The sequence below is a fragment of the Podarcis muralis genome, chromosome 4 (assembly GCF_964188315.1).
Source record: "Podarcis muralis chromosome 4, rPodMur119.hap1.1, whole genome shotgun sequence".
In the NCBI taxonomy this organism is placed as follows: domain Eukaryota; kingdom Metazoa; phylum Chordata; class Lepidosauria; order Squamata; family Lacertidae; genus Podarcis; species Podarcis muralis.
The window spans coordinates 83,501,936-83,526,791 of record NC_135658.1 but is presented as its reverse complement, the minus strand read 5'-3'; the positions used below and the strand labels follow the sequence as shown (position 1 = coordinate 83,526,791).

At 44.7% G+C, this 24,856-nt stretch overlaps 1 protein-coding gene across 1 annotated transcript in view; it reads left to right on the top strand.

Annotated features, from left to right (window-relative positions):
* Positions 1-24,856, top strand: part of ITGBL1 (integrin subunit beta like 1) — a 139,367-nt gene that overhangs the window by 99,564 nt on the left and 14,947 nt on the right. The window contains exons 8-9 of the mRNA XM_028728201.2: positions 16,072-16,188; positions 20,351-20,497. Of these exons, the coding sequence (XP_028584034.2) occupies positions 16,072-16,188; positions 20,351-20,497 (264 nt within the window). The remainder of the gene's footprint in view (positions 1-16,071; positions 16,189-20,350; positions 20,498-24,856) is intronic.

The following is a 24,856-nucleotide window of genomic DNA, read 5'->3' as shown; positions in this document are numbered from 1 at the left end:
TTCAGTTAACCTTTTTGGCATCTGTGGGTTTTTTTGTATTTTTAAAATAATCCTTCAAGTTAGGGAACCAAGGTGTTAATATTTAATCTGTACACCCAAAATTACTTCAGTTTTCCATAATTGGAAGGTTTATCCACTGGAAACCTTTCCAGATTTAAAAAGGCTCTGCTCATCTAAATTGAACTGACTGACGGTGGATCGCTCAACCTTTTAAAATGGTTATTACGGAACTTGACTTGTGGCCTCTGAAATGGGTGTTTTCTCAAGGTATTTCATATGCATGTCCAATCCCATGGTATTATAGGCTCCCATAAGTATTTTCTGAACTCCCATTTGCTCACCTGGTACAAGTACAATCTAATATGCAGTCTGTGAAAAATGTACTTAGAAACATTTCACCCTGAGTAGTAAGGCAATGCATTTATTCCTAGACAAAAAAATCATGGGGCTGGTATCATTAATCAACAAGTCAGATCCACAGTGTGACATCATCTGTTGCCATGGAGTCTGTCCTCAACAGTCTATAATTGCCAAGTAATATTCATGGTTGCTGTGCAGGCAAATCACTTCATATTGTTGTCTGACAATTATACAGTTTATGTTGTTGGCCTTTGCTTGAAAGAAGAGAGCGTTTAAAGCTTTCAGTGGGCATGTTTGTGGTGCGAGCCATGAAAGGTGGGCTGCTGCTGCTGGTGGTGTTAGAAATCTTTTGGAAATGTACTGCTAATGAACAACAGGTTAAAATGGGAAATGAATAAGGTTAACATTTTGGTGATTAAACTTCCACAAAGCATTTGACATTTTCTGGTAAATTAATCTGCAAATTACATATCTCCCTGTGGAATTAATGCTATGACTCATTACATGGAAACTCATGTGTGTGTGTTTTTTTTAAAAAAAAACAAAACAAGGAAGCAGTCAATCCTATATACGGTGCAGCAATCAAGTGAATTAAACTGCAGATGATTCAGGAGCCAAAGAACTTCCCAACATTGCTCTTGTCTGCCCCATGCAACACCCTGTCGTTTTAAACCACTGCCCCAGTGTCAAGTGATATTGCTGCAACGGTCCCCACACTGTGCTAGAATGACATGGGTTTGGAGAGTGACAGGATGAACATACAAGTGGAAGGAAGTCAGGAAGGAAATAGAACAGGGAGCTTTAGGATGGAGGTCGAGGCTAATAGTACCAGGAAGCATATAAGACTGAACTCCTACACGCACTTAATTGGGAGTAATAGGTGTTCACCTTTGTGAGAACAAAGAAAATTCCTTCCAGTAGCACCTTAAAGAAGAACTAAGTTAGTTCTTGGTATGAGCTTTCGTGTGCATGCACACTTCTTCAGATACACACTTCTTCAGATACACACTTCTTCATGCACAGATACTGTGTATCTGAAGAAGTGTGCATGCACACGAAAGCTCATACCAAGAACTAACTTAAAGGTAAAGGTAAAGGTACCCCTGCCCGTACGGGCTAGTCTTGACAGACTCTAGGGTTGTGCGCCCATCTCACTCAAGAGGCCGGGGGCCAGCGCTGTCCGCAGACACTTCCGGGTCACATGGCCAGCGTGACAAAGCTGCATCTGGCGAGCCAGAGCCGCACACGGAAACGCCGTTTACCTTCCCACTAGTAAGCGGTCCCTATTTATCTACTTGCACCCGGAGGTGCTTTACGAACTGCTAGGTTGGCAGGCGCTGGGACCGAGCAACGGGAGCGCACCCCGCCACGGGGATTCGAACCGCCGACCTTTCGATCGGCAAGCCCTAGGCGCTGAGGCTTTTACCCACAGCGCCACCCGCGTCCCTAAGAACAAACTTAGTTGGTCTTTAAGGTGCTACTGGAAGGAATTTTCTTTGTTTTGACTATGGCAGACCAACACGGCTACCTATCTGTAACTGGAACCTTTGTGAGACTTAGGGAGCAACCGAAACCCAAAATCTGCCAGAATGAGTGGTTTTCTTTTAATACATGGATTTCTGGCTGTAGTTCCCCCATTCCAGCTCAACCAGGGTTCAGCCAGCTCAGCCAAGGCCAGGGTACGTCCTGGAAAGGGGGCGTTCTGGGAGGAGGGGCAGGGCAGGGAAGGGAGAGTTACTCCTGCTACAAACCCTGTTCAGCTCAGTCACATAACCTAGCAACCCAGTGAAAGGTACACTGGCCCAAAGGGGCGATATACACCAAACTCTGTTTTGCATACTTTTCTTCCCTCTGCCAGGCTCAGTGCAGTGGTTCCTCGGGTTACATACGCTTCAGGTTACAGACTCCGCTAACCCAGAAATAGTACCTCGGGGTAAGAACTTTGCTTCAGGATGAAAACAGAAATCATTATCTGGCGGCGCGGTGGCAGCAGGAGGCCCCATTAGCTAAAGTGGTGCTTCAGGTTAAGAACAGTTTCAGGTTAAGAATGGACCTCCAAAACGAATTAAGTACTTAACCCGAGGTACCACTGTAAATGGCAGTAGCTCCACTTCTGAATGGAGTTTGGAACAGGGTAATTTACACTAGCATAATTTACCTATACAAATATATCAAACCAACTTGGGGCTGCACTGCCTGCACATATCATGTGGCCCTACATATGAAGGAGGGGGTCTCCTAAGTTCCCCAAGGGGCCCCCTTCCTTTGGTGAGCATAGCACCAGGGACACTGAGACGTACAGGCCATTACCGTGGTACTTTGGGTTACAGATGCTTCAGGTTACAGACTCCGCTAATCTAGAAATAGTACCTCAGGTTAAGAAGTTTGCTTCAGTATGAGAACAGAAATCGCACAGCGGTGGCGTGGCGGCAGTGGGAGGCCCCATTAGCTAAAGTGCTACCTTAGGTTAAGAATAGTTTCAGGTGAAGAACAGACCTCCAGAACGAATGAAGTTCTTAACCTGAGGTACCACTGTACCTTCAAAATGGGAATGCCTGCAGCTGGCCCATACATGTAGACCTGCTTATAGAAGGGAGGGGAGGGTTGGTGCAGTGCTGGCACAGCAGTGGGTGCATCAGATTGGATCCAACCCTCCACCCACACTACACTTTCCCTTCACTGACCTCCATGTACGGAAGCCTGGTGAGCAACAGCACCCCCTCCCACTCGGATATAACCAATGAATGTGGATATGGAAGAAAAGACATCAGTTTGAGGAAGTACATTGTTTCTTTCAACATATCATGGCCTGTGGACTCTTGAGTTGTTTTTGCTGCAACGGATTAACAGGGCTAAAGGTAAAGGTAAAGGGACCCCTGACCATTAGGTCCAGTCGTGACCGACTCTGGGGTTGTGGGGCTCATCTCGCTTTATTGGCCAAGGGAGCCGGCGTACAGCTTCTGGGTCATGTGGCCAGCATGTCTAAGCCGCTTCTGGTGAAAGAGAGCAGCGCACGGAAACGCCGTTTACCTTCCCGCTGGAGTGGTACCTATTTATCTACTAGCACTTTGATGTGCTTTCGAACTGCTAGGTTGGCAGGAACAGGGACCGAGCAACGGGAGCTCACCCTGTTGTGGGGATTCGAACCGCCGACCTTCTGATCGGCAAGTCCTAGGCTCTGTGGTTTAACCCACAGCGCCACCCGTGTCCCTTATTAACAGGGCTACTCCTCTGGAAATAGTTATAGTGGTAAAAACCTTGTAAATCTGAGTTCATCCGCAAGGAAAACTCTAACTCAAGCCGCAATCTCACGTAGGGTGTATGTGTGTTAATAAACAGGGTTGAAATGCATGCACATTGAGCTATAACCTTGTGATTACCTAATGCAGCAAGGTTGTTTTTATAGATACCTACGAAAACTCCCCTTGTCCGAGGCAGATCAGCATAATAATCACAGGCTACAAGGATTGTCACCTTCCAAACTGGTGCTGTTGAGAGCAGCCAGATGGAGCAGGCATGACATCTTGATGGCGGGATAGCAGATGTCAACAAGTTAGACGTCTGAAAAGCAAACGGCAGCTGTGGCTTTTTGCCAGTTATTTGCTTAAGAGCACGGGGGAGACATGGGGGAGATAATTCAGATCAGTGCTAATGTTTGTTAAGAGCTGCAGAATCAGATGCTGGGTTTGGTGGAGTAGTTCTCCATCGACTCTCGAGTAGAGGAAGGTTCCTCTTTCCTACCAGTGTGTCACATTTGCCATATGTCATTGACGCAATTAGGCAGCGGGGTGCTAGTCACAACCCACTATAATTAAGACCGCATAACATTTTATTATTTTTATTTCATTCATAACCTCCTTACTTTATCACAATTCCTAAAATGCTTACTATCACGGAGCATAAAAACTTCCTTTTTTGCTTCCACTTCTCAACTCATGCATAATCCTAAATACTGTCACTTAGAAATCCTATTGATTTCACAGAAGTGGCTTAGGTCAGCTGCTTAAGAAGAGACCTTGTCCAACAAATAGCTCTCAGATTTAAACAGGAAAATGGTGCCAACTTAACAGACTATCAGTGTGATGGAGGGAGGGAGTGTGCACAGCTTCAATCACCCACCTGGTCTCCATCCCCACCTCCATGACCGCCCCCGCCATGTACAACGCAGAAACTGAATGTCTCAGTCCTATCTATGCAAATGCATAGGTGTACATAAGTGACAATGACACGGTTGGTTTCCCTAACTTAAATGAGGGAATCAAACATATGGTGTTCACCTGTACACATGGAATTACGTGAACATTCCCATATTTCATCCCATGCATGGTGGAGATGGAGACAGTGCCCTGGTGGGCAGGGAGGAACTGTCAAAAAAATGCTCCCCTTTCATGTGCTGGCCTTGATCAGGGAAAATGCTTCATTTGATGTTGCCCCAAGGTTCCAACATGTTCCAGCATCACACAAGAAATGCAGCCTAGGGAGAAGGTAGTCACATATGCAGCTTCTTAGCTGAACCCAAACTGATCTTGAACCCTACCATCAGCAGGTGAGGCCTTAGAATTATAGAATCATAGAGTTGGAAGAGACCACAAGGGCCATCGAGTCCAACCCCCTGCCAAGCAGGAAACACCATCAGAGCACACCTGACATATGGTTGTCAAGCCTCTGCTTAAAGACCTGCAAAGAAGGAGACTCCACCACACTCCTTGGCAGCAAATTCCACTGTCGAACAGCTCTTACTGTCAGGAAGTTCTTCCTAATGTTTAGGTGGAATCTTCTTTCTTGTAGTTTGGATCCATTGCTCCGTGTCCGCTTCTCTGGAGCAGCAGAAAACAACCTTTCTCCCTCCTCTATGTGACATCCTTTTATATATTTGAACATGGCTATCATATCACCCCTTAACCTCCTCTTCTCCAGGCTAAACATGCCCAGCTCCCTTAGCCGTTCCTCATAAGGCATCGTTTCCAGACCTTTGACCATTTTGGTTGCCCTCCTCTGGACACGTTCCAGTTTGTCAGTGTCCTTCTTGGTGGTGCCACTACCGATGCCTGACCACTTGGCACTGACCTGTGACAAGGCCGTTTCAGTGGTGGTTCCCCAATTGTGGAATGCCCTCCTTAGTGAGGTGCATCTGTCTCCGTTATTATTAACTTTCAGGAGGGATTAAAAAAATATTCCTGATCTTTGGTGGCTCAAGAATGTTGTTCCTTGTAATCCTGAGATTAATGGATGGAATAATGTTTTTAAATGATTTAAAAAAAAGAATGTTTTTACGTGTAATTGCTTTTAGATTTTTTTTAAAAAAAACCAAACACACCTGTAATTTGTTTTAGAATGTGTTTACTGTTTTAGAATGCCTTTGTTTTAAATTGTGGGTCTGTTTTTGGAGGAAGGACAGGATATAAATAAATGTGGGACAAAGCAAGTGGGTTTCCATGTGAGACAAGGTTGGGGTATGTGTGAAAATTTGCTTCTTATGTCAGACAGTGAGATCACTGCCGCAAGTTGCAGGTTAAGCTGCAACTCTGAAGGTGTCCCTACCTGCGTGCCTTTGCTTTCTCCTAGAACTAAACAGCTGCCATTCATTCTGAGGGGCCGGGCCGGGAACAAAGCATGGCATTTGCGGTGCTATTGCCATGGATGCAATTGTGTGGGGTTACCAGTTACCTAACCGGTTTGCTCAGCAGTCTTCTCACCTGAAGACTTCTGTGGCACTGAAGAGCAGGAAGAACTTCTCTTGGTTAACTTTAGAAAAATGCATAGATTGCAAGCTGGTTGCATAAATTAGTATATTCCCCCCCCCCCAAAAAAAAATACCAATAATAGCATTAATCATGAATGCATTTGTATCGTATCAGGTGTAGCCATGCATCAGTGCATACTGGGTATCTTGTTTTCATATGGAAGCCTTTTTAGATTCTAGCATTTTTGTGACTGTGGCGAAACCTGATTTGATACCCCGAGGTTCTTCATTGATGACAGATAACTGTACAGAAGGACAGCCCTGCACAAACCCAAGAGAGAAATCACATTTTCCATGCAGCTGCAAACTTGCTTCTGTGAGCAGCTGGTGTTGGCTACCCGATCCATCTTTGCTTAGTGACATAATAGGGAAAAGCAGTGTTATCCATCTCAAGTGTGCAGGGCAAAAGCTATTTAGAGGCTTAAATGTTCAGTGCCACCAAAGCACTGGAGACGGAGCTCAAACGAAATGGAGAGGGCTTGTTAAAGAGGCATTTGCCAAAGTGGGGAAAACCTCCCATTTTTGCAAGCTGACAAGAGGTTTCTTAGGGAAATTTGTAGCAAATGGTGGTTGGGTGTGCAAAGTACTTTCCTACTTTCTTTGTGCTTTTTTTTTAAAAGTTGAGAGAACACCCATCTTTCTGCATATTTTTTTTCAGATCAGCAGTCCAAATTTTATTTATCCACCGCATATTAGTTTAGTTGTTAGTACTGTACATCTCTTGTTGTTTTGATTACTGTTGTATAAAGGTAAAGGTACCCCTGCCTGTACGGGCCAGTCTTGCCAGACTCTAGGGTTGTGCGCTCATCTCACTCTATAGGCCGGGAGCCAGCGCTGTCCGCAGACACTTCCGGGTCACGTGGCCAGCGTGACAAGCTGCATCTGGCGAGCCAGCGCAGCACACGGAACGCCGTTTACCTTCCCGCTGGTAAGCGGTCCCTATTTATCTACTTGCACCCGAAGGTGCTTTCGAACTGCTAGGTTGGCAGGTGCTGGGACCGAACGACGGGAGCACACCCCGCCGTGGGGATTCGAACCACCGACCTTTCGATTGGCAAGTCCTAGACGCTGAGGCTTTAACCCACAGCGCCACCCGCGTCCCTATACTGTTGTATAGTGCTTGTATTTCATACTTGTTGTTAGCCATCCTTGGCTCTGGTGGGAGGAGGGGTGGGATATAAGCCTGGAAACTAATGAAAAATAATACAGTCATACCTCGGGTTAAAGTTGCTTCAGGTTGAGCGTTTTCGGGTTGCGCTCCGCGGCAATCCAGAAGTAACGGAACGTGTTACTTCTGGGTTTCGCTGCTCGTGCATGCGCAGATGCTCAAAATGACGTCACACGCATGCACAGAAGCGGCGAATCACGACCCGCGCATGCGCAGACACGGGTTGCGTTCGCTTCAGGATGCGAACGGGGCTCCGGAACGGATCCTGTTCGAATCCAGAGGTACCACTGTATATCCCAGGCTGACTTACCTCCTCCTGGCCACTTTGGGGTTTCTGTTGTTGGCATCTGTCCATCTCAGGAGACAATGTAAGACTGTGCCTTTGGGCAGGGGGTGAAGTCAAATCACTGGAGAGTTACAGGCCCTGCTGTGGCTTTGGAGACCAACAGGGGAGAGACAGGTTTTGTAGTAGCAGGGGCAAATGAAGGCATCCACTTGTTCTGCTTCAGATGCACCATGGCCTTTCTTCTCTCTACACTCCTCCCAGCAGTCATTCCTCCTCTGGTCACTGCTATGGATGCTGGACCTGACTGCCAGTCTCCAGGCACCGCAGTTGTCTATAAGGAATTCCCACATGGTGGGGTTGATGTTGCCATCCTTCGTGATATGTTTGCAGGCATCTTTGGTTTGGATTGCGGCCTCATTGTAGTTCCAGGTGGGAGGAGTTGGTAGTTATCAGAAGAATCTCTCCCACCATCACAGGTAGTGGGGGCGGGGCGGGTGGCAGAAGGAGAAATCACAGCCATGGTCTCATTACCAATAACAAGCTCTTCCCCAGCTTGGCACAAATGTTTCTCCCACTCCCAATTTTGGGTGTCATTTTTGCCAAATTGAACTGAAAGTTCAAACCATTCAACTTTTGACTTGGCTCCACTCTTAACCTGTTTCCCAAACAATAGCAGTGTTGGTGCCCGCTGAGACTACCTGGGGAAGGCATAAAACAAAGTATCACCAGTGAGAAGGCCTTCTCCTCAGTCGCCACCCAAGTAACCTTCTTTTCAAAGAACACCCCAAGAAGTGGCTCCAAATGTAAATCCTGGCCAGGTTTGTGTGGGAAACGTGCTGAAGCTTGAGGGCTTTAAAGGTCGAAAGCAGAAACACGCTGGGCCCTAATGAAACTATTTCAGTATAGATATGAATTCTACGATTCCATGATACAATCAAGCCAGTGTGATCCAGTTAGCTATAAGCCATCATGTTCTGAACTAGCTAATCTTTCTGAATAATTTTCAAGGACAGACTGCATTGTGGTAGATCAAATTCACTCGTCTTTTACCAGTAACCTCCAAATTCATGTCGTATTTGGTGGCAATTTTCTTTTGGGAAGAGACTCACATGGCCCTATGTAAAAGGTCCAATGCATGCTATCTGTTGTACTTAAAAACCACCACTCCTAAGGTGTTGGCACAACAGGAATCTCAAGAGAAGTCCCCATTTGGTCTGTGTTTGTCTTTCAGAGCCATGAGTTGAACGAACTCTGTTTACATGTGTTCTCTACTTCTAGGGTGTTTTACCAACACTTTACCAGCACATTCTGAGCAATAAAGATCTGAATGTTTTCCTTATTATTTAGACAGAGTCTTCTAGATGGGGGGAGGTGACTTCCAGGTAGCTCCTAAGAACAATTTGACTTCCTCTGCCCCTTCTATTCTGCGTAGTAAGCTATTATTTTATTTCTCCCTTATCCCCCCCCCCCCATTTTGTTTCATGATTTCTTCCTCCCAGTGACTTATACAGGCTGAACTCCCACTCTCACACAGTGGGAATACGTAAGAATAAATGCTCATAAATGATTTGGGGACTTGTCTCCATGGAAGCAAATTTTACTCCTGCCGTGCGCAATGACATGAGGATAAGATTGTAAACTAGGCTGCCAAGTCCACGTGGTGTGAATTAGAAAAGGAGCAAGAGGGGGCGGGGAAGGCATCTAGCTTAAAAAGCTGGGTACAAGGCAGGACTACCCACTTCCTAGTTCATCATATATTAGTCTTTACAAGTCCCTCTAGGATGCAAGTAGTTCAGATAAACGTATGAATAATGCTAGGATGTGTGTCAGTTTTCTTCCGATTAATATCGTAGATGTCATTAGAACATCCTTATCCACATATGGTAGCACTGTATGTATACAGGGGGAAACAATTAGTAAAAACATAGTACAGTTAGAGGAATATCACTGGAGGCCAATTACAAAGGCTCCAGCAGGTATATTTAGGAATATTTAAACTATGCTTAATTTGTTCATAATTTATTGGTTGGAACTAAGATTATTTAAGTGGGCGGCTGGGGGGGGGGATGCAAATCTTTGTCTATTTCAGCTTGGTTAGACACAATGTAATCACCCCTTTGCATCCTCTCTACAATTCAATCCCACTGGCTTGCACTGCTTTGCAAGAGTTTACTGCTCCCAGCACCCTCTCCCTGTTGGCAGTGCATGAGCTTTCACTTGACGGTTCTCACTTGCTTCCTGGAGCAAATAGCTGCTTGGGAAGGGGGGAGGATGTTCACCTGGAAAATACCACAAGGGAAGGTGGGAGTTAGACCTTTTATCTCTTCCACACTATGGTTGCAATCTGGCTTAAGGCACCCAACCGCTGCTATTTTAAAAAGTTCCAATGACAAAAAGCACCATTGCACGTTTCTCACCATGTTGAATTTGACCCCGAAGTTGAAGCGTTTATCGTAGTCACTCAAAGGCCTGCTTCTTACTCTTACCTCTGTTGGGGAGAAGCTGTAGAATTTCACGATGATGATAAAGATGCACTCTGCACATAGTCAGATGATCCCTTCTTTGCCATAGAGTTTCACATATCCCAGGTTTGGTACTTGTTTTTGGAAGGGATGGAGATTGGGATGAACTTAACTTGTTTGAAAACAGTGTCTGATTATTCACAAACAGTCCGATGTCCAGGAAAACATTTTTTTGGCACATCACAACTTTTTAGATTTCAGTTTTGTGTGCACTTGCCGGGGAACAGGGCTGCCCCTGGAGGTTTTGCTGCCAGAGGCAAAATGTGAAGTGCTGCGTCCTAGCGCCTTGGCCTCATCCTTCACAGCCACCGCCACCACTGTGCTCAGGTGTACCAGCACTATGGTTGATTCTCTAATTATTTGGTTGCAAAGCAGATAATGAATCATCTCGACAACCTTTAAAAGCCGAAATTGGTTACAGGTATTAAATGCAAGGCAAAACACCACAATGCTCTGATCTAGAAAATGGCACCCTCTGAACATTTAGATGTGTGTTCATTTTGTGTAACCATTTATTTGATATTAAAATGGCACCCTCTGAACATTTAGATGTGTGTTCATTTTGTGTAACCATTTATTTGATATTGCCATCCAGACTTGTAATGGAAATTGAATACGTGCCCATATAAACTGCACTGAAGACCCAAATACGGAGACAATATTCTCTAGAACAATGGGTAGCCTTTGTCTTAGTTCCCAATCTGTAAAATTGGGGTAATACAAGGATACGTTCAAAATTGCAAAGCACTCTGTTACTGTGGCAACAGGCTTTGGATCTGTTGTATAGATCAATAGACCAATGTTGTAATTTGACCCCAAATGCTTTATGTAAAACTGAAATTTCCCCTTCGTCCCTTGTTGCAGCTGAGAAAGTATGAACTCGGAATGAAAAGAGTAGGGAAAAATCTGCCCATTATAGGAATGTAAAGGAAATTATGGTGTTTCTGTAGGAACACTTATTATTATTCACTTTTTCTTTGACATTTTGCAGGCTGTAGAAAGGGGCAGAAATTCCAATAAATTATATACTGTAGTTCAACTTCTAGCACACGGTATTTAAATCAAAACTCACAGTTTACAAAGAAGCTTTTATTATCCTCTGTAGGCATCTGCAAATTGGTTCAAATACATGTAATTAATGGTCCCAGCATTGTGGGTAAGTGTTATATTCAGTGTAACTCTTTGCACCAGTCATTTCAGCAGCTTTCCTCATTTGTTAAATTTAAAAAAAACCTGGACAATAGTGAATGGCAACATAATAGCATCATGTGGTGCGTACAATAATGGGCCAAAATGCCAATGTCCTTACAATGTGTCCTTAAGCAACTTGAACATCTGTGGGTAGAAATAATAACTTTGGCCTATCTAAAGAGTGTAGCGTTTTCTTTCTTTTGCAGAAATAAAACTCTTAGATTAGTATTTTGAGCCTTTGTATTTGTCTAGCATATTTTGGATCCAGAATCAACATACTTCAGAATGACAAATGTATTATGTGCATTATATTCTGTGAAAAATGAAACTTTCGCTAGCGGTAACCACTCAGAGCATCCGACTGGGGGATCACTGCCAGAGACAGCCTTCGAGGGTGGAAAAGGTTCTCCATCCCTGGTCTCTTTATCATACAAAATGCAACAAAAAGCTTAGAGAAGAAAAAGTGTGATACTTTTAGACCTTCACTGCTGTTTTGTTTTAGTGATCCTCCTCTAAAAAAATGGTACCAGGGCCCTGGGTTTGTCGGTGGAAATTTCTGGTGTGGAATCCATTTCTCGTGCCTGGGGTATGTGAATTCTGTCCCTTAACCTAATGGACTTTTCTCGCTTTGATATCTATGGCAAGTCTGCAGAGTGCCTAGGATATTCATCCTTTTCTGAACAACATACGAGCATCTGAGGCACAGACCTCCAAGTATGCTTAATTACAACTTTTCTAAATAACACCTTTGCCTTTTTGCCAATAGATGGCAACTGCAGAAACATACCCAGTGGTTCCCAAACTTGGGTCTCCAGCTGTTATTGGACAACAACTCCCATCATCCCTAGCTAGCAGGCCCAGTGGTCAGGGATGATGGGAATTGTAGTCCAAAAACAGCTGGAGGCCCAAGTTTGGGAAACTCTGTGGTACACAATCTACCGGGAGGGGTTGGAGAGACTCTAGCCACTGGCATTCAGCATAGACATTACTGATGGTCTGACTCAATAAAACACTGTAAATAGTGAGTCAGTTCCAAACTGAGCTGAGAGGAGTTTACTCACCTTTAATCTGCACTTCTTTTACTTGCCAAAAGTCCAGCTCTCACCCTCAAACGTTTTATTGTTTCTGTATGTGCTGTACTTTTAAAAAGAGCTGAGGATATTTCTGGTGTTCATTTCCCCCCTCTTGCATCCGGGTTGCTATGGTAAACCTATTATTCCAGGGAAGGGAAAAACGCGTTGGTGAAAGTGTTGATCCCTTTTTCATTTTTTCCCTGTGATTTCCTCTAATTACTCAAATGATCAAGTTTGCGTTGAAAGTATGGTTATCGCAAGGCAAAGCAAGAGGAAAGGGCCAGGCCGTGTGGGCCTGCTGTTATTTCCACAGCAGACACATTCAATAAAATAGGACAGCTGCTGAAATTATCTCCCTCTGCGTCCTGAAAATGGGCTCTCCTGTTTTGTTGTTGCTGGGTTCTTTTCTTTGGCCCAATAGGCCAGCCCCTTTAATAGAGCGACCTGGAATTTAGTCCTGTGCTACGCGACTAAGCTTTTATCTGCCCGTCTGTCAAGCAAATTGGCTACTTTTGAGGGGGTGAAGGATGGGGGAGGAGGTGAATTTTTCTTTTAAAAAAAGATGGTGACAAATGTTATAGGGAATGGTAGAATACACTCCACACTTCAGAAGAAAAAAGAAACAATTGAGTGGATTGGCTTCAAGTCTTTGTTATTTGATGAGATGTAAACTAGGAATTAGGGACGCGGGTGGCGCTGTGGGTAAAACCTCAGTGCCTAGGGCTTGCCGATCGCATGGTCGGCGGTTCGAATCCCCGTGGCGGGGTGAGCTCCCGTCTTTTGGTCCCAGCTCCTGCCCACCTAGCAGTTCGAAAGCACCCCTAAGTGCAAGTAGATAAATAGGTACCGCTTTATAGCGGGAAGGTAAACGGCGTTTCCGTGTGCTGCGCTGGTGCTGGCTCACCAGAGCAGCTTTGTCACACTGGTCACGTGACCCGGAAGTGTCTCCGGACAGCGCTGGCCCCCGGCCTCTTAAGTGAGATGGGCGCACAACCCTAGAGTCGGACACGACTGGCCCGTACGGGCAGGGGTACCTTTACCTAAACTAGGAATTATTATTAATAATAATTTTAGCCACTGCATTGTGTTGCACATAAGTCCAACTCTCAAAAGTTGTGATCACAAGACACACTTGTGGGGGGGTGTGTGTGGAAGGTATTATGAAGAAAGCACTGGTTTCTGACACAATATGTGAGGGAGAAGAGACTAGTGTGTGTGTATATGGACCTGTAATTTATCCATGGTTTTTATTTATTGCTTTCCCCCCCGAATCTTTTGGAATTGTCCAGACTAACGTGTATTAGATGCAATGTTGGAATAGGTGCATGGTAGAATATACATTCTACAGTTGATGTCATCCATAGAATGTGGGAATGTATTGGCTAGTTGAGCTCTTTGAAAGAATTTCTGACACCTTTCTGTGGGGTGCGTTCTCTCTGATGCAGCACAGTCTGAACTGCATCATCTCCTCTCCTTCCTCTCCTCTCCTTCCTTGGAGGCTTATAAGCAGAGGTTGGGTGGCCATGGATGCTTTAGCTGAGATTCCTGCATTGCAGGAGGTTGGGGGCAACAGAGAAGCAGTGTGGGGAAACAGGGCTGGTAGATGATAAATACAAGAAGCACCTTGCTGGATCAGACCAGAGGCCCATTGAGTCTGGTATCCTGTGGCCAACCAGATGCTTCTTCTGGGTAGCCCACAAGCAGGGCACGAACATGATAGCACTGTCCCCACTTGCAATTCCAAGCAACTTGTGTTCAGGATGCATACTGATTCCCTTGCCTTCAGTCTAATGTGGCACAGCCAATTCTAAGGACACCTTGCTGAAGCTAATTTCGCAGGTCTGAGTCCAGACACTGCCTGCTTGGGAGACAATATGGGAACCCTATGTAACCCTTGACCTTGACTTCCATGAAAAACAAAAGAAAAGCCATCCCGGATCAGAAAGAACATAAGAAAAGCCAGAGGCCCATTTAGCCCAGCACTCTGTTCTCACTGATGCCTGTGGGAAGCTGGCAAGCAGGACCTTTGTGCAGCAGCACTCTCCCCAGCTTCAGCTCCTAGCAACTGGTACCCAAGGGCACCCTGCTTCTGAGAGGAGAGACTCCATCAGGCAAGGCCTCCTTCCACCTGCCTTGCCCCACCCTCCAGCCCTAGGAGTCCTCATAAGGGAGCTGTTCCTGGAGGAAGAACTGTGAGGGGAAAGACTCCACCAGGCAAGGCCTCCTTCCACCTGCCTTGCTCTACCCTCTGCTTCTCAATGTGTATTGTATTGTTTTATATACTGTGGCTTGCCGTTGTTTTATTGATTATAGTTTAGATATTATTGTAACTGTTGAGTGGGTTTCTGTTTAACTTTTATATGTTGATATTATTATTTTATACTATTCTAATGATTGTTGAATGTTACTTTTTTGATGGAGGTTGCCTATTTTAAAGTTATGTTTTATTATCACATTTTTGTATTGCATTAGAATGTTATAAGATGTACGTTTTTTGTTTCTTCAGCTTGTAAACCGCCTTGAGTATTGTAAGATAGAAAGTCAGTATACAAATTAAAAATGATGATGATGATGATGATGACAGTGAACATAGACCATTTCATTTCATTTCACTTTTAATTTATATACCACCTTTCTATATTACTATACACAAGGCGGTTAACAAGCAGAAGAAACAACAAAAGTCAGCAAAGCTCACACACCTAATAACAGTATGATCCAATACAAAAAAATAGCTTTGAAATAAACAACTCATGTCGAACAAAAAATATATTCACTAATCCATTTGAATATAATAGTAAACAATAAAATTAAATATCAGCAAATAATAATGAAGCTTATCAGTTACAATAAAGAATTGCTAAACTCAGGAAAAGATAATGGCTAATTGCAATGCCTAAAATATCACAAAACATACAAACCCATGTAAAAGGATCAAATTGATAAACAAGGACACACTATCTATATCTATATCTATCCTGAACTCCTCTGTTTTCTCCCCAGCTGCTTCTGCTATTTTCAAGGTCATGGTCTGGGAAAGTCTCCTAGGGGCTGGAGGGTGGGGCAAGGCAGGTGGAAAAAGCCATTGCCTGATTGATGGATAGCTCAAGGTCTCTCTCCCGTCCATAGCCACTGATGCTAGTGGCCATTGATTGCCTTATACGCCATGCATTTGTCAAATCTGCTTTTGCCTCCTGTGGGAGTGAATTCCATAGTTTAACTATGTTCTACATGAAGAAGTACTTTCTTCTTCACTGTTGACTACACATTTATGAAGAAATGGCAGCGTGGACTGAGCTCACTAGACTCTAGGCTTCCAGATGTCCTCCAGTGGTATAGAAAGAAGCCATGAGATGTGGGTACCATGACACCTTCCTAACATGGAAGGCCTATACCTCAGTGGTTGAGCACCTGCTTTGGATGTGGGAGGTTCTGTGTCTAATCCTGGGCATCTTCTAATCCAGGTAGCTCATGATAGGGAAGACCCTGGAGTCCACTGCCAGTGGGTGATATTGGCCAAATGGGCAGCCAGCCAGACCTTTTCAAGGTAGCTCCCTTTATTCCTAATAGAGGTAGGAGCCTTGATGTAGCAGTCTTTCTAGAATTTCTCCTTTTGAATATATTGCATTTGTATTTCAATACGATCTTTATATTTATTTGCCACTTCCTTAATGACCCAATGCAGCTCTGATTGTTGCATGCGACTGATGGAGTGCTTATTCTTACAGGGAAATGCGAATGTGGCCAGTGCACTTGTTTCCCTCCAGGAGAGTCCAAAATATATGGCAAAATCTGCGAGTGTGACGATCGGCAATGTGAAGACATAGATGGCGCCGTCTGCAGTGGTATGTTGTTAAATTAAAGCAAGGTGCCCAGCATAATGCACACTCTTCATCCTCTTTATCAGATCAGACTCCTGATGAAACGATTCCCTGCAAGTCTGCTGCCCAGCAGCCCCAAAGTACATGTTATGTAAGGAGAATACTGGGAACAAATATACGGCTCTGGAGCAGATCAAAGAGCAACCCACCACAGTCCGGAATTGCCATATAATTGGTTTTAAAGGATCCTGATGGTTTCTTAAATTGACATGTGGAAGAAAATGAGGAGTGACTCAAGGAACCGTAGGCTGAATAAGGTTGCTTCAGTTGACCTGTGCATTTGAACATTTATGCTGGTTTGTTTGCAGGGAAGTTAGACAACACTGAACCATCAAAGCAAGCATTAGCCCACACTTTCCACTGCCTTTCTCTGTCACTTTCATCACTGCAAAAAGTCTCTCTCTTTTTGGCAAAGCAAGTTTGTGTGTAAGAGTTCCAAATCAACTCGCACAACCTAAATTTGCTATTGGTAGTGTTATCATTAAAACAGAAATGCATATCTTGCATAACTCTAAATCAGGGCAGTGTTTCAGATTTGCAGTTTGGATTTTTGCAGATGGAGATAGGCACAGAAATGAAGGTAGGAGTCAAGTGCCAAAACCCTTTTCACTGGTGTACACTGGGTTCATGTTGCTCTTGGAAAATATTTACCACCAGTTTACCACCTGCCAGATTTGCTTTGTTAAAATGCCTGCTTGACACTTTGCCTTGGAAAAGCCATTTGCATAGAAAGTTGTGCTGCTTGCCAAGGAAGTTTCTGCTGTGCAAGGCTGAAGTTGTCTCCTGGTTCCCATGGAGATGCACGAGAGAAGGTATTGCACAGCTTATTTTAAGGCACAGGGCAGAGAAACTTCATTTTCTTATTCAGTGTGTGCATGCCACTCTGCATCGCTACATTGGGAACCAACTTCAGTCTCATTTTTGCTGGAAAGGACAGAAGCCTTAGGCTCCCCTGAGAAAGCAGAAAGTGTTACAGCTGAAGGGACCTCGGAGAAAGGCAGGGATTTTGTCTTGAGATTAGATGCCTGCTGAAATGAGAGAGGAAAAAGTGAATGGCAAAGCAGGTGATCTGAATAAGAATGGTCACCTGCCCTCTCTGACTAGCAGAGATTGATGAATAGCTTTCTTTTCTGACTCTAGGCCCAGGTACGTATAAGGAGAAGAATGTGATAGATGAGGGAGTAAGCAGCCGTGATCTTACATGTTTATTATAGTGACTTGAAAATGCAGCTGCCTGTCATCTGAAGAAGAAAGGAAGGAGCTTTCTCAGCAAGACCTGTGTCCCAATGCTTTAGCCTTCTGCTCAGAGAAGTCAAAAGGGGAGATGCCCTAAATAGTCTGTTCCATTCCCTTAAAATAATGCCATTGATTACAATGGAACTTATTTCCAAGTAAATGTGCTTAGGATTGCAGACTTCAGTGCACAGGTCATCCTTCTCCTTGGAGTATTAAACATGTTTAGAATATGCTTTCAAATGTGAGCTGTTTCAAAAGGAAATCTGTGCAACAACCAAATCCCAAAGAATAAAAATGTTCTGGGCGGGGAGTTTGCCATGATGAAAAATAAAATAGAACTACTAAATAATTTTATTCATCATTTAAATTTCACTTTCAGTGCTTAATGCATTTAACAATTATTTTTGTTGTGATGCTCACAAGAGCCCAGTGAGGGTGGCTCTGTTATCCCCATTCTATACCCTTGGATAACTGAAGCTGAGAGAGAGTAAAAACTGTGTGTAGCCAGCTCACAAATCAATGAGACAAAATCTGAATCACATTTCATAGGCTTAAGGGTAGTGAAACAATTATCACTAAATAGGGCTTTGAATTTTCACTAAATTTGGCATGGTCATGGAGAGAGGGCGAAACAGTGAAGCATAAGGGTAAGAATCATAAGGGGGAAAGGAGTTTGCACACACTTTCCACAGTAAATGATACCTTCTGATATAATAGGTTGTATGATTAGTGATAATAATAATAGTAATAATAATCTGTTTGTTTGTTTATACATACCCCGCCCATCTGGCCGGGTTTCCCCAGCCACTCTGGGCAGCTCTCAACAGAATTAAAAGCACAATAAAACATCAAACATTAAAAACCTCCCTAAACAGGGCTGCCTTCAGATGTCTTCTAAAAGTCAGATAGTTGTTTATTTCCTTGACATCTGGCGGGAGGGCGTTCCACAGAGCAGGCGCCACTACCAAGAAGGCCCTCTGCCTAGTTCTCTGTAGCTTCACTTCTTGCAATGAGGGAACCACCAGAAGGCCCTCAGAGCTAGACCTCAGTGTCTGGGCAGAACGATGGGGGTGGAGATGCTCCTTCATGTATACTGGGCTGAGGCCATTTTTGCTGTAGTCCCTCTCTTCCACATTGAACCCTGTTAACATTGCTAAATGAAACACTTTTGCTGCCTAAAGGTTGTGTGCACTCCCTCATCTTTCCAATCTGTACAATATTTGTCCATGAAATATATGATGGATCAGATTGTGTGTGGGGGCCTGATCTATGGATTGATTGTCATGGTTACCCCTGGAGCAATTACATATTGGAGACTGCAACCAATTATAAATCAGTGCCCACTTTAAATATTCATGTAGGCTTACATACACGTTTGCAAACAGGTTCCTGTTTATGTATGCAGATGCATGTTTGCGAAGGTGAGTGTAGAAGGAGATCCAGTTTGCCCACCATAAAGTACGCAGCATGCCATAGTTATTGAGTGCTTAACTTTGTATGAAGAACAATCAATAAGTGGACTGGAAAGGGTAACGTGACTCGACTCCACAAGTTGTTCTTCAGGCCGCTGTGTACACAAATAAGAACAGCTCAAAGACTTCTAGACATATAAACATGGAAATTAGCAAAGTCCCTTTCCTGCTGTTCACAAAGGGCTGAAGGACTGATTCACATTGCACGCAGCAAACCCTCTTCTTTGTGCACAGCAGTGCTCAAAGTAGGGAACAGTGCATTTCCAAATACTCGGGGATACAGTGTGTGCACATGTGAGGGAGCAGCAGGCCAATCCAGTTCCCTGGGGCATGCCCACCATAAGAGGTCTGGTGTCGGCAGATGTCCAACAGGTGCATCTTCTTCAGTCACAAAGTCGCTCTGATTGATGTGATTGCACATGCTGAATTTTGCCCTGCCTGAGAGCTCTGAAAAGTACAGAAGGCCTTTCCCAAAGTGTGGCAAAGTGAGCTTTTCGCACAGCATTCCAACGCATTTTTTTCAATCTGGCTTAAGCCCTGCCTTGGGAAACTCCGGCAGTTGCACTCTGTTCCATTGGCATGGCATTGTCTGACAAGCAGGGATGTTGTTTGGACTCAGGGCCGTGCTTGCCACAAAACTTTTTTGCGTGGCTCATTTCCCTGTGCCCCAACCAGGCTTTGGTCATAGAGATTTAGCAGGTGAAGCTTCCCCTTTGTTGACAAAGTGAACGAGAATCCATCTCAGACTGTTTTGACCCCATACCGGTGCTGTTACTGCCATAAGGCAGAGTGAGGTGGCTGCCTCAGAAAGCAATTGCTGGATGTGTGAGAGGGAGGCAGTGGTGGCAGTTCCTGTTAGCTATCTGTGAATTTTTTTTTATGTGCCTTTCACAAATAGTTGAAAATAAATCCTTTCACTTGTCAGGCTGGCAACATTTGAACAAGTATCATTTGCAAACTCCTCCAGACAATGTCCGCATGAAGTCCTCTCACCTTCACAGTCAAGATGGAACTAACATAAGCAAGCAATTCCCAAATGCCAATTGCCAACTGCCAACAGCCAATTGCCACCTCCTTCCCCTAATACCATCTATTCTTTGTGAAATACATTCCCAATGAAATACTGTTTCCACAGCCATTCTTTTTGAGCTTTCTTCAGCCATTCCCCCTTTGTTGGAAGCTACGAGTCCTATGTGACCTGCCCTGTGCCCCATAATGTAGCCTGCCACCCTCAGGTGTGGTGGAGAGTGGTGCCTCATTGCCATTGCTGAAGTAAAATCCAAGTACCTGGCTGGTCAGCTGCAGGAGGGAGTTGCGATCTTGCTCACCCTGGGCAGCAAAATGTCCTGTGCAGGACCCGTCCCTCATAATAAACTTAAAATGCAAACTTCTCCCTGCCTCGCCATCTCTCCTTCTAGGTCACGGCATGTGTTCCTGCGGTCGATGCATTTGCAAGGATGGATGGTTTGGGAAGTTGTGTCAGCACCCAAGGAAGTGCAACATGACGGAAAGCGAGAGCAGGAGTTTCTGCGAATCGGCGGACGGCATATTGTGCTCAGGGAAGGGTAAGTGCGGGGAAACAGAGTGCCACGGTGTATGGGCATGCTCTGGGAGATTAAAAAAAGCACAGCCTGCAGGTTATAAATTGTAGCACTCAACTTTCATAGCCCCCTCGCTGTTTGACAGCTTTTCAAAATGATTTTACAATACAGAGAACTCTTGTCATGAGGTTCTCCGTTTTGTATTTAGAAGCTTTCCTTTCAGGCATTGTTTACCAACAGTGTGTGGTCCCATTTGCAGGTATAGTTGTGGGTGTATGTATCTATATGAGGCCATTGTGTATGAGGGATTATATGTTGGCATGATGTTCCAAGTGTGCCAGCAGGTGTGTGAGCACGTTTGCTAAACTTGTCTGGAGTGGGAAGAGATTCTTTCGCTTTTCTTTTGGACTGCCGATTCCTTTCATATCCATCAAAGTCTGAGGGGGTTCCTTCATTTCAGAGGTTTTATACCTTGTTAGATTGCCATTCGTTTTCGGTTGCAAACTGTATTATGGCTGCTTCTTCAAAGCTATGAAATTTGTACCAAATGCAGACATTTTAAGAAAAGACTGGCTCAGTGGTGATTGAAGCCCTCTGGGTTGGAAAGAGAGTTAAATAATCTTCTAAAATTGTGTAGGATGTGATTCTTCGGTTCCTGTTTTATTTAATTTTTTTTTAAAAAAACCCAAACCTCACCTCTGTCTCTTAGGATTCATCTGCATGTATTTAGTATCTCGCTTTTCTAATACTGCAAATGGCCTTTTCAAATGCCATGTGCACTGCCCATGACAGCGCTTTCTTAATTTCCCGTGTGCCAATGTGGGACACTTTCAAGTTCACGATCAAGTCATCGCCTGCCTTTCTCACAGTGGGCAGAATGTCTGTGTCCCACTACTCTGGTTTTCAGCAATAGGAAAAAAATCAGGTTCTGCGCATGGGCTAGGATGCAGATTGCTACTGAGAGGCTCATATAAAGGGCTGACACTAGTCCTGAGGGATGTTTGCCACCACTGTGAGCAGCTGGGCCCCATCGTGCTGTGTTGAAAACTTCAAAAACCTAGCAGTGGCCTCCTGTTTGAGTTCCTTGCTTCTAGCCATGGTGAACAGAGGACCCATATGGCTGCTACCATCAACACAAGGCGGGGGTGAGGGGACATGGCTCTCACAGGGATACTGGTTCTGAGCATTGACCAATGTAGAACATAGTTGAGAGAGATATTGCTGCACTGCAGGGTTTGCCTGATGTTGTCTGAAGCCAGGAATGTGGAAACCTTTGGTCCTTTGGATGTTTCTGGACCCCAGCCTTATCATCCCTGACCATTGGCCATGCTGGCTGGAAAATGATGGAGACTGGAGTCCCACAGCACCTGAAGATCCATAGGTCCCCCATCCCTGGTGTTCAAATGTGTGACTGGTTCTTCTGACAAGGTGGAGCACTAATTGTAAATGAAACTTCCACAGAGCCAAGACTGAGCCACCATCTTTAAATCTGAGTTCTGCTTAGCTACTGTGTATTCAGCTGAGCAACTGAAAATAGAAAGTAAGGAAATTCCCCTCTTAGGCAAAATGCTGGATGAGGAAAAACTGCACAAGTTCTTCATTATAATAGTAATATAGTAATTTATTATTTATACCCCGCCCATCTGGGCGGCTCCCAACAAAATATTAAAATACAATAGTCTGTTAAACATTGAAAGCTTCCCTAAACAGAGCTGCCTTCAGATGTCTTCTAAAAGTCTGGTAGTTGTTTTTCTCTTTGATATCTGGTGGGAGGCCGTTCCACAGGGCAGGTGCCACTACCGACAAGGCCCTCTGCCTGGTTCCCTGTAACTTGGCTTCTTGCAGTGAGGGAACTGCCAGAAGGCCCTCAGAGCTGGACCTCAGTGTCTGGGCTGAACGATGGGGGTGGAGAAGCTCCATCAGGTATACTGGAATGAGGCCATTTAGGTCTTTAAAGGTCAGCACCAACACTTTGAATTGTGCTCGGAAACGTACTGGGAGCCAATGTAGATCTTTCAAGACTGGTGTTATGTGGTCTCGGCAGCTTCTCCCGGTCACCAGTATAGCTTCTGCATTCTGGATTAGTTGTAGTTTCCGGGTCACCTTCAAAGGTAGCCCCATATAGAGCGCATTGCAGTAGTTCAAGCAAGAGATAACTAGAGCATGCACGTCTCTGGCGAGACCGTCTTAGTCTGTGTACCAGATGGAGCTAATAAACAGCTACCCTGGGCACAGAATTGACCTGCGCCTCCACGGATAGCTGTGAGTCCAAAATGACTCCCAGGCTGCACACCTTTTTTCACACTGCGCATTGTTTTCACATTCCACTCCAGCAGTGGAATGGTTTGTGTGTGCGTGTGTTTTGTGGTGGAGAATTAGGCAGTTTTAGGTATACGTTAAATTATTTTTCCTCTCCGGGTTTAATTGCAAACTATTTGTCATTGCAGAATATATACTGGTATACTTAACTACTTGCTTGTAGAACTTGGCGTGAAAGCGAAAGGGGGAAAGAATAGAATTTTGGTGGGTTTGCCTTTCATTCGCTTTGGCTTCTTGTCTTCCTTCTTACCTGTCTCAATAGGCTACAGGCATCATGGAATATGGGGTAGTAAACATACTACAGAGGTTGTGGGGTTCATCTCTCATCAGCCCCAACCAGGATGGCCAACAATCAAGGATGATGGGAGCTGTGGAAAAAAACACTTTAGCTGCAGTATCCTGCACCTTGTATGCATTGCAATTAAACAAAGGAAGTTTGATGGTTAGCTGCCTGGGGAAACAATATTATGCCTGATGCTATGAAAGCCTGATGCTAGGCTGCTGTTCTTAACCCAACTAATCCTTCACTGGCTCGCTCTTAGCACAGAAGAGGACACGCACCTTATTCTAAGAAATGATTAGCCTTTAAGGCCATTTTATTACATTTGTTCTAGGGCGGTTGTTATGGTACCATATCGAGCAATTATACGCTGGTGAGCATGTCTGAAGATCAAGCTGTTATTGGAGCTTTGCATTTTGTGCAAAACACTTTTCTTAAAAAATAATAATGAAATCTTAAAACATCTGGCAGCTACAGGCTCAGCTTAATTTCTGGCTGCGTTTCCAGGTTTCTGCCTGAAAGATTTATTTTTGAAGAATTTATTTCAACAGCTGATTCTTCACATTAGCGTTGCCGGCACCTCCAGCTGCGATTCCTGGTGGTGGAGCATTGTGGTTGAAAAGACACATTCTCCACACACAAAACCACAACTCGGTATGCCAGTGAAGTTGATGGCGGAACAGGGACACAAGCCCAGCTTGGCTGAGCCTAAACTGACCAGAGGCAGAAAATGCCAGGAGCCCCTGAGATTCCTGCATTGCAGGGGGTTGGAGCAGATGACCTTCAGGATTCCTTCCAGCTCTGTGATTCTAAAATCCAACCCCTGGATGCAAGGACAGATCTTCTGGATAAATAATAATCCAGTAACCATCACCTTGGGACGCGGGTGGCGCTGTGGGTTAAACCACAGAGCCTAGGACTTGCCAATCAGAAGGTCGGCGGTTCGAATCCCTGTGATGGGGTGAGCTCCCGTTGCTTGGTCCCTGCTCCTACCAACCTAGCAGTTTGAAAGCACGTCAAAATGGAAGTAGATAAATAGGTACCGCTCCGGCGGGAAGGGAAACGGCATTTCCGTGCGTGGCTCTGGTTCGCCAGAAGAGGCTTAGTCATGCTGGCCACGTGACCCAGAAGCAGTACGCCAGCTCCCTCAGCCAATAAAGCGAGATGAGCACCTCAACCCCAGAGTCGGTCACGACTGGACCTAATGGTCAGGGGTCCCTTTACCTTTACCTTTTATCCATCACCTTATGAAACAGGGAAGACTTGCAAGGACAAAAGAGGGTTGCAACTGCTCCTTCTTAAGCCAGCACACACAATCTAGCCAAAATTAAACTCCCCCACAACTCCCATTCATTCCAGAGAGAGAGAGAATAGATTCATTTCCCCCACTGAATTCAGTAGGTCTTGAAAGTGTTTCTTTTTGTAGTGGGATTGTGCTTAATTTTATACGTCATGGGGTTAGTTAGACATCCCTCGTGGACACAAGTGCTCGAGTTCTCCTGTTCCCTGCTGTTTGAGTGGGGCACCCAATATGACCCGTGGGCTGGAGAAACAAAAGCCTTTTGCTTAGAAAGGAAAGCAGGTCGTGTTTGTGTTATGCTCCGCTTCCCCCACAGCCAGCAGATAATAAACGGCTGTGTAGCTTATTCTTCCTACTTCATTGTTGTTGTTGTTGTTTTAAAAAATCCCTGATTGGATTTAGTGGCTCCAGTGCCCTCAAGGAATATCTCTCCTGTCCCTTCTTGCCTTGTTACCTTAGCCAAATTAATTAATTAATAAATCAC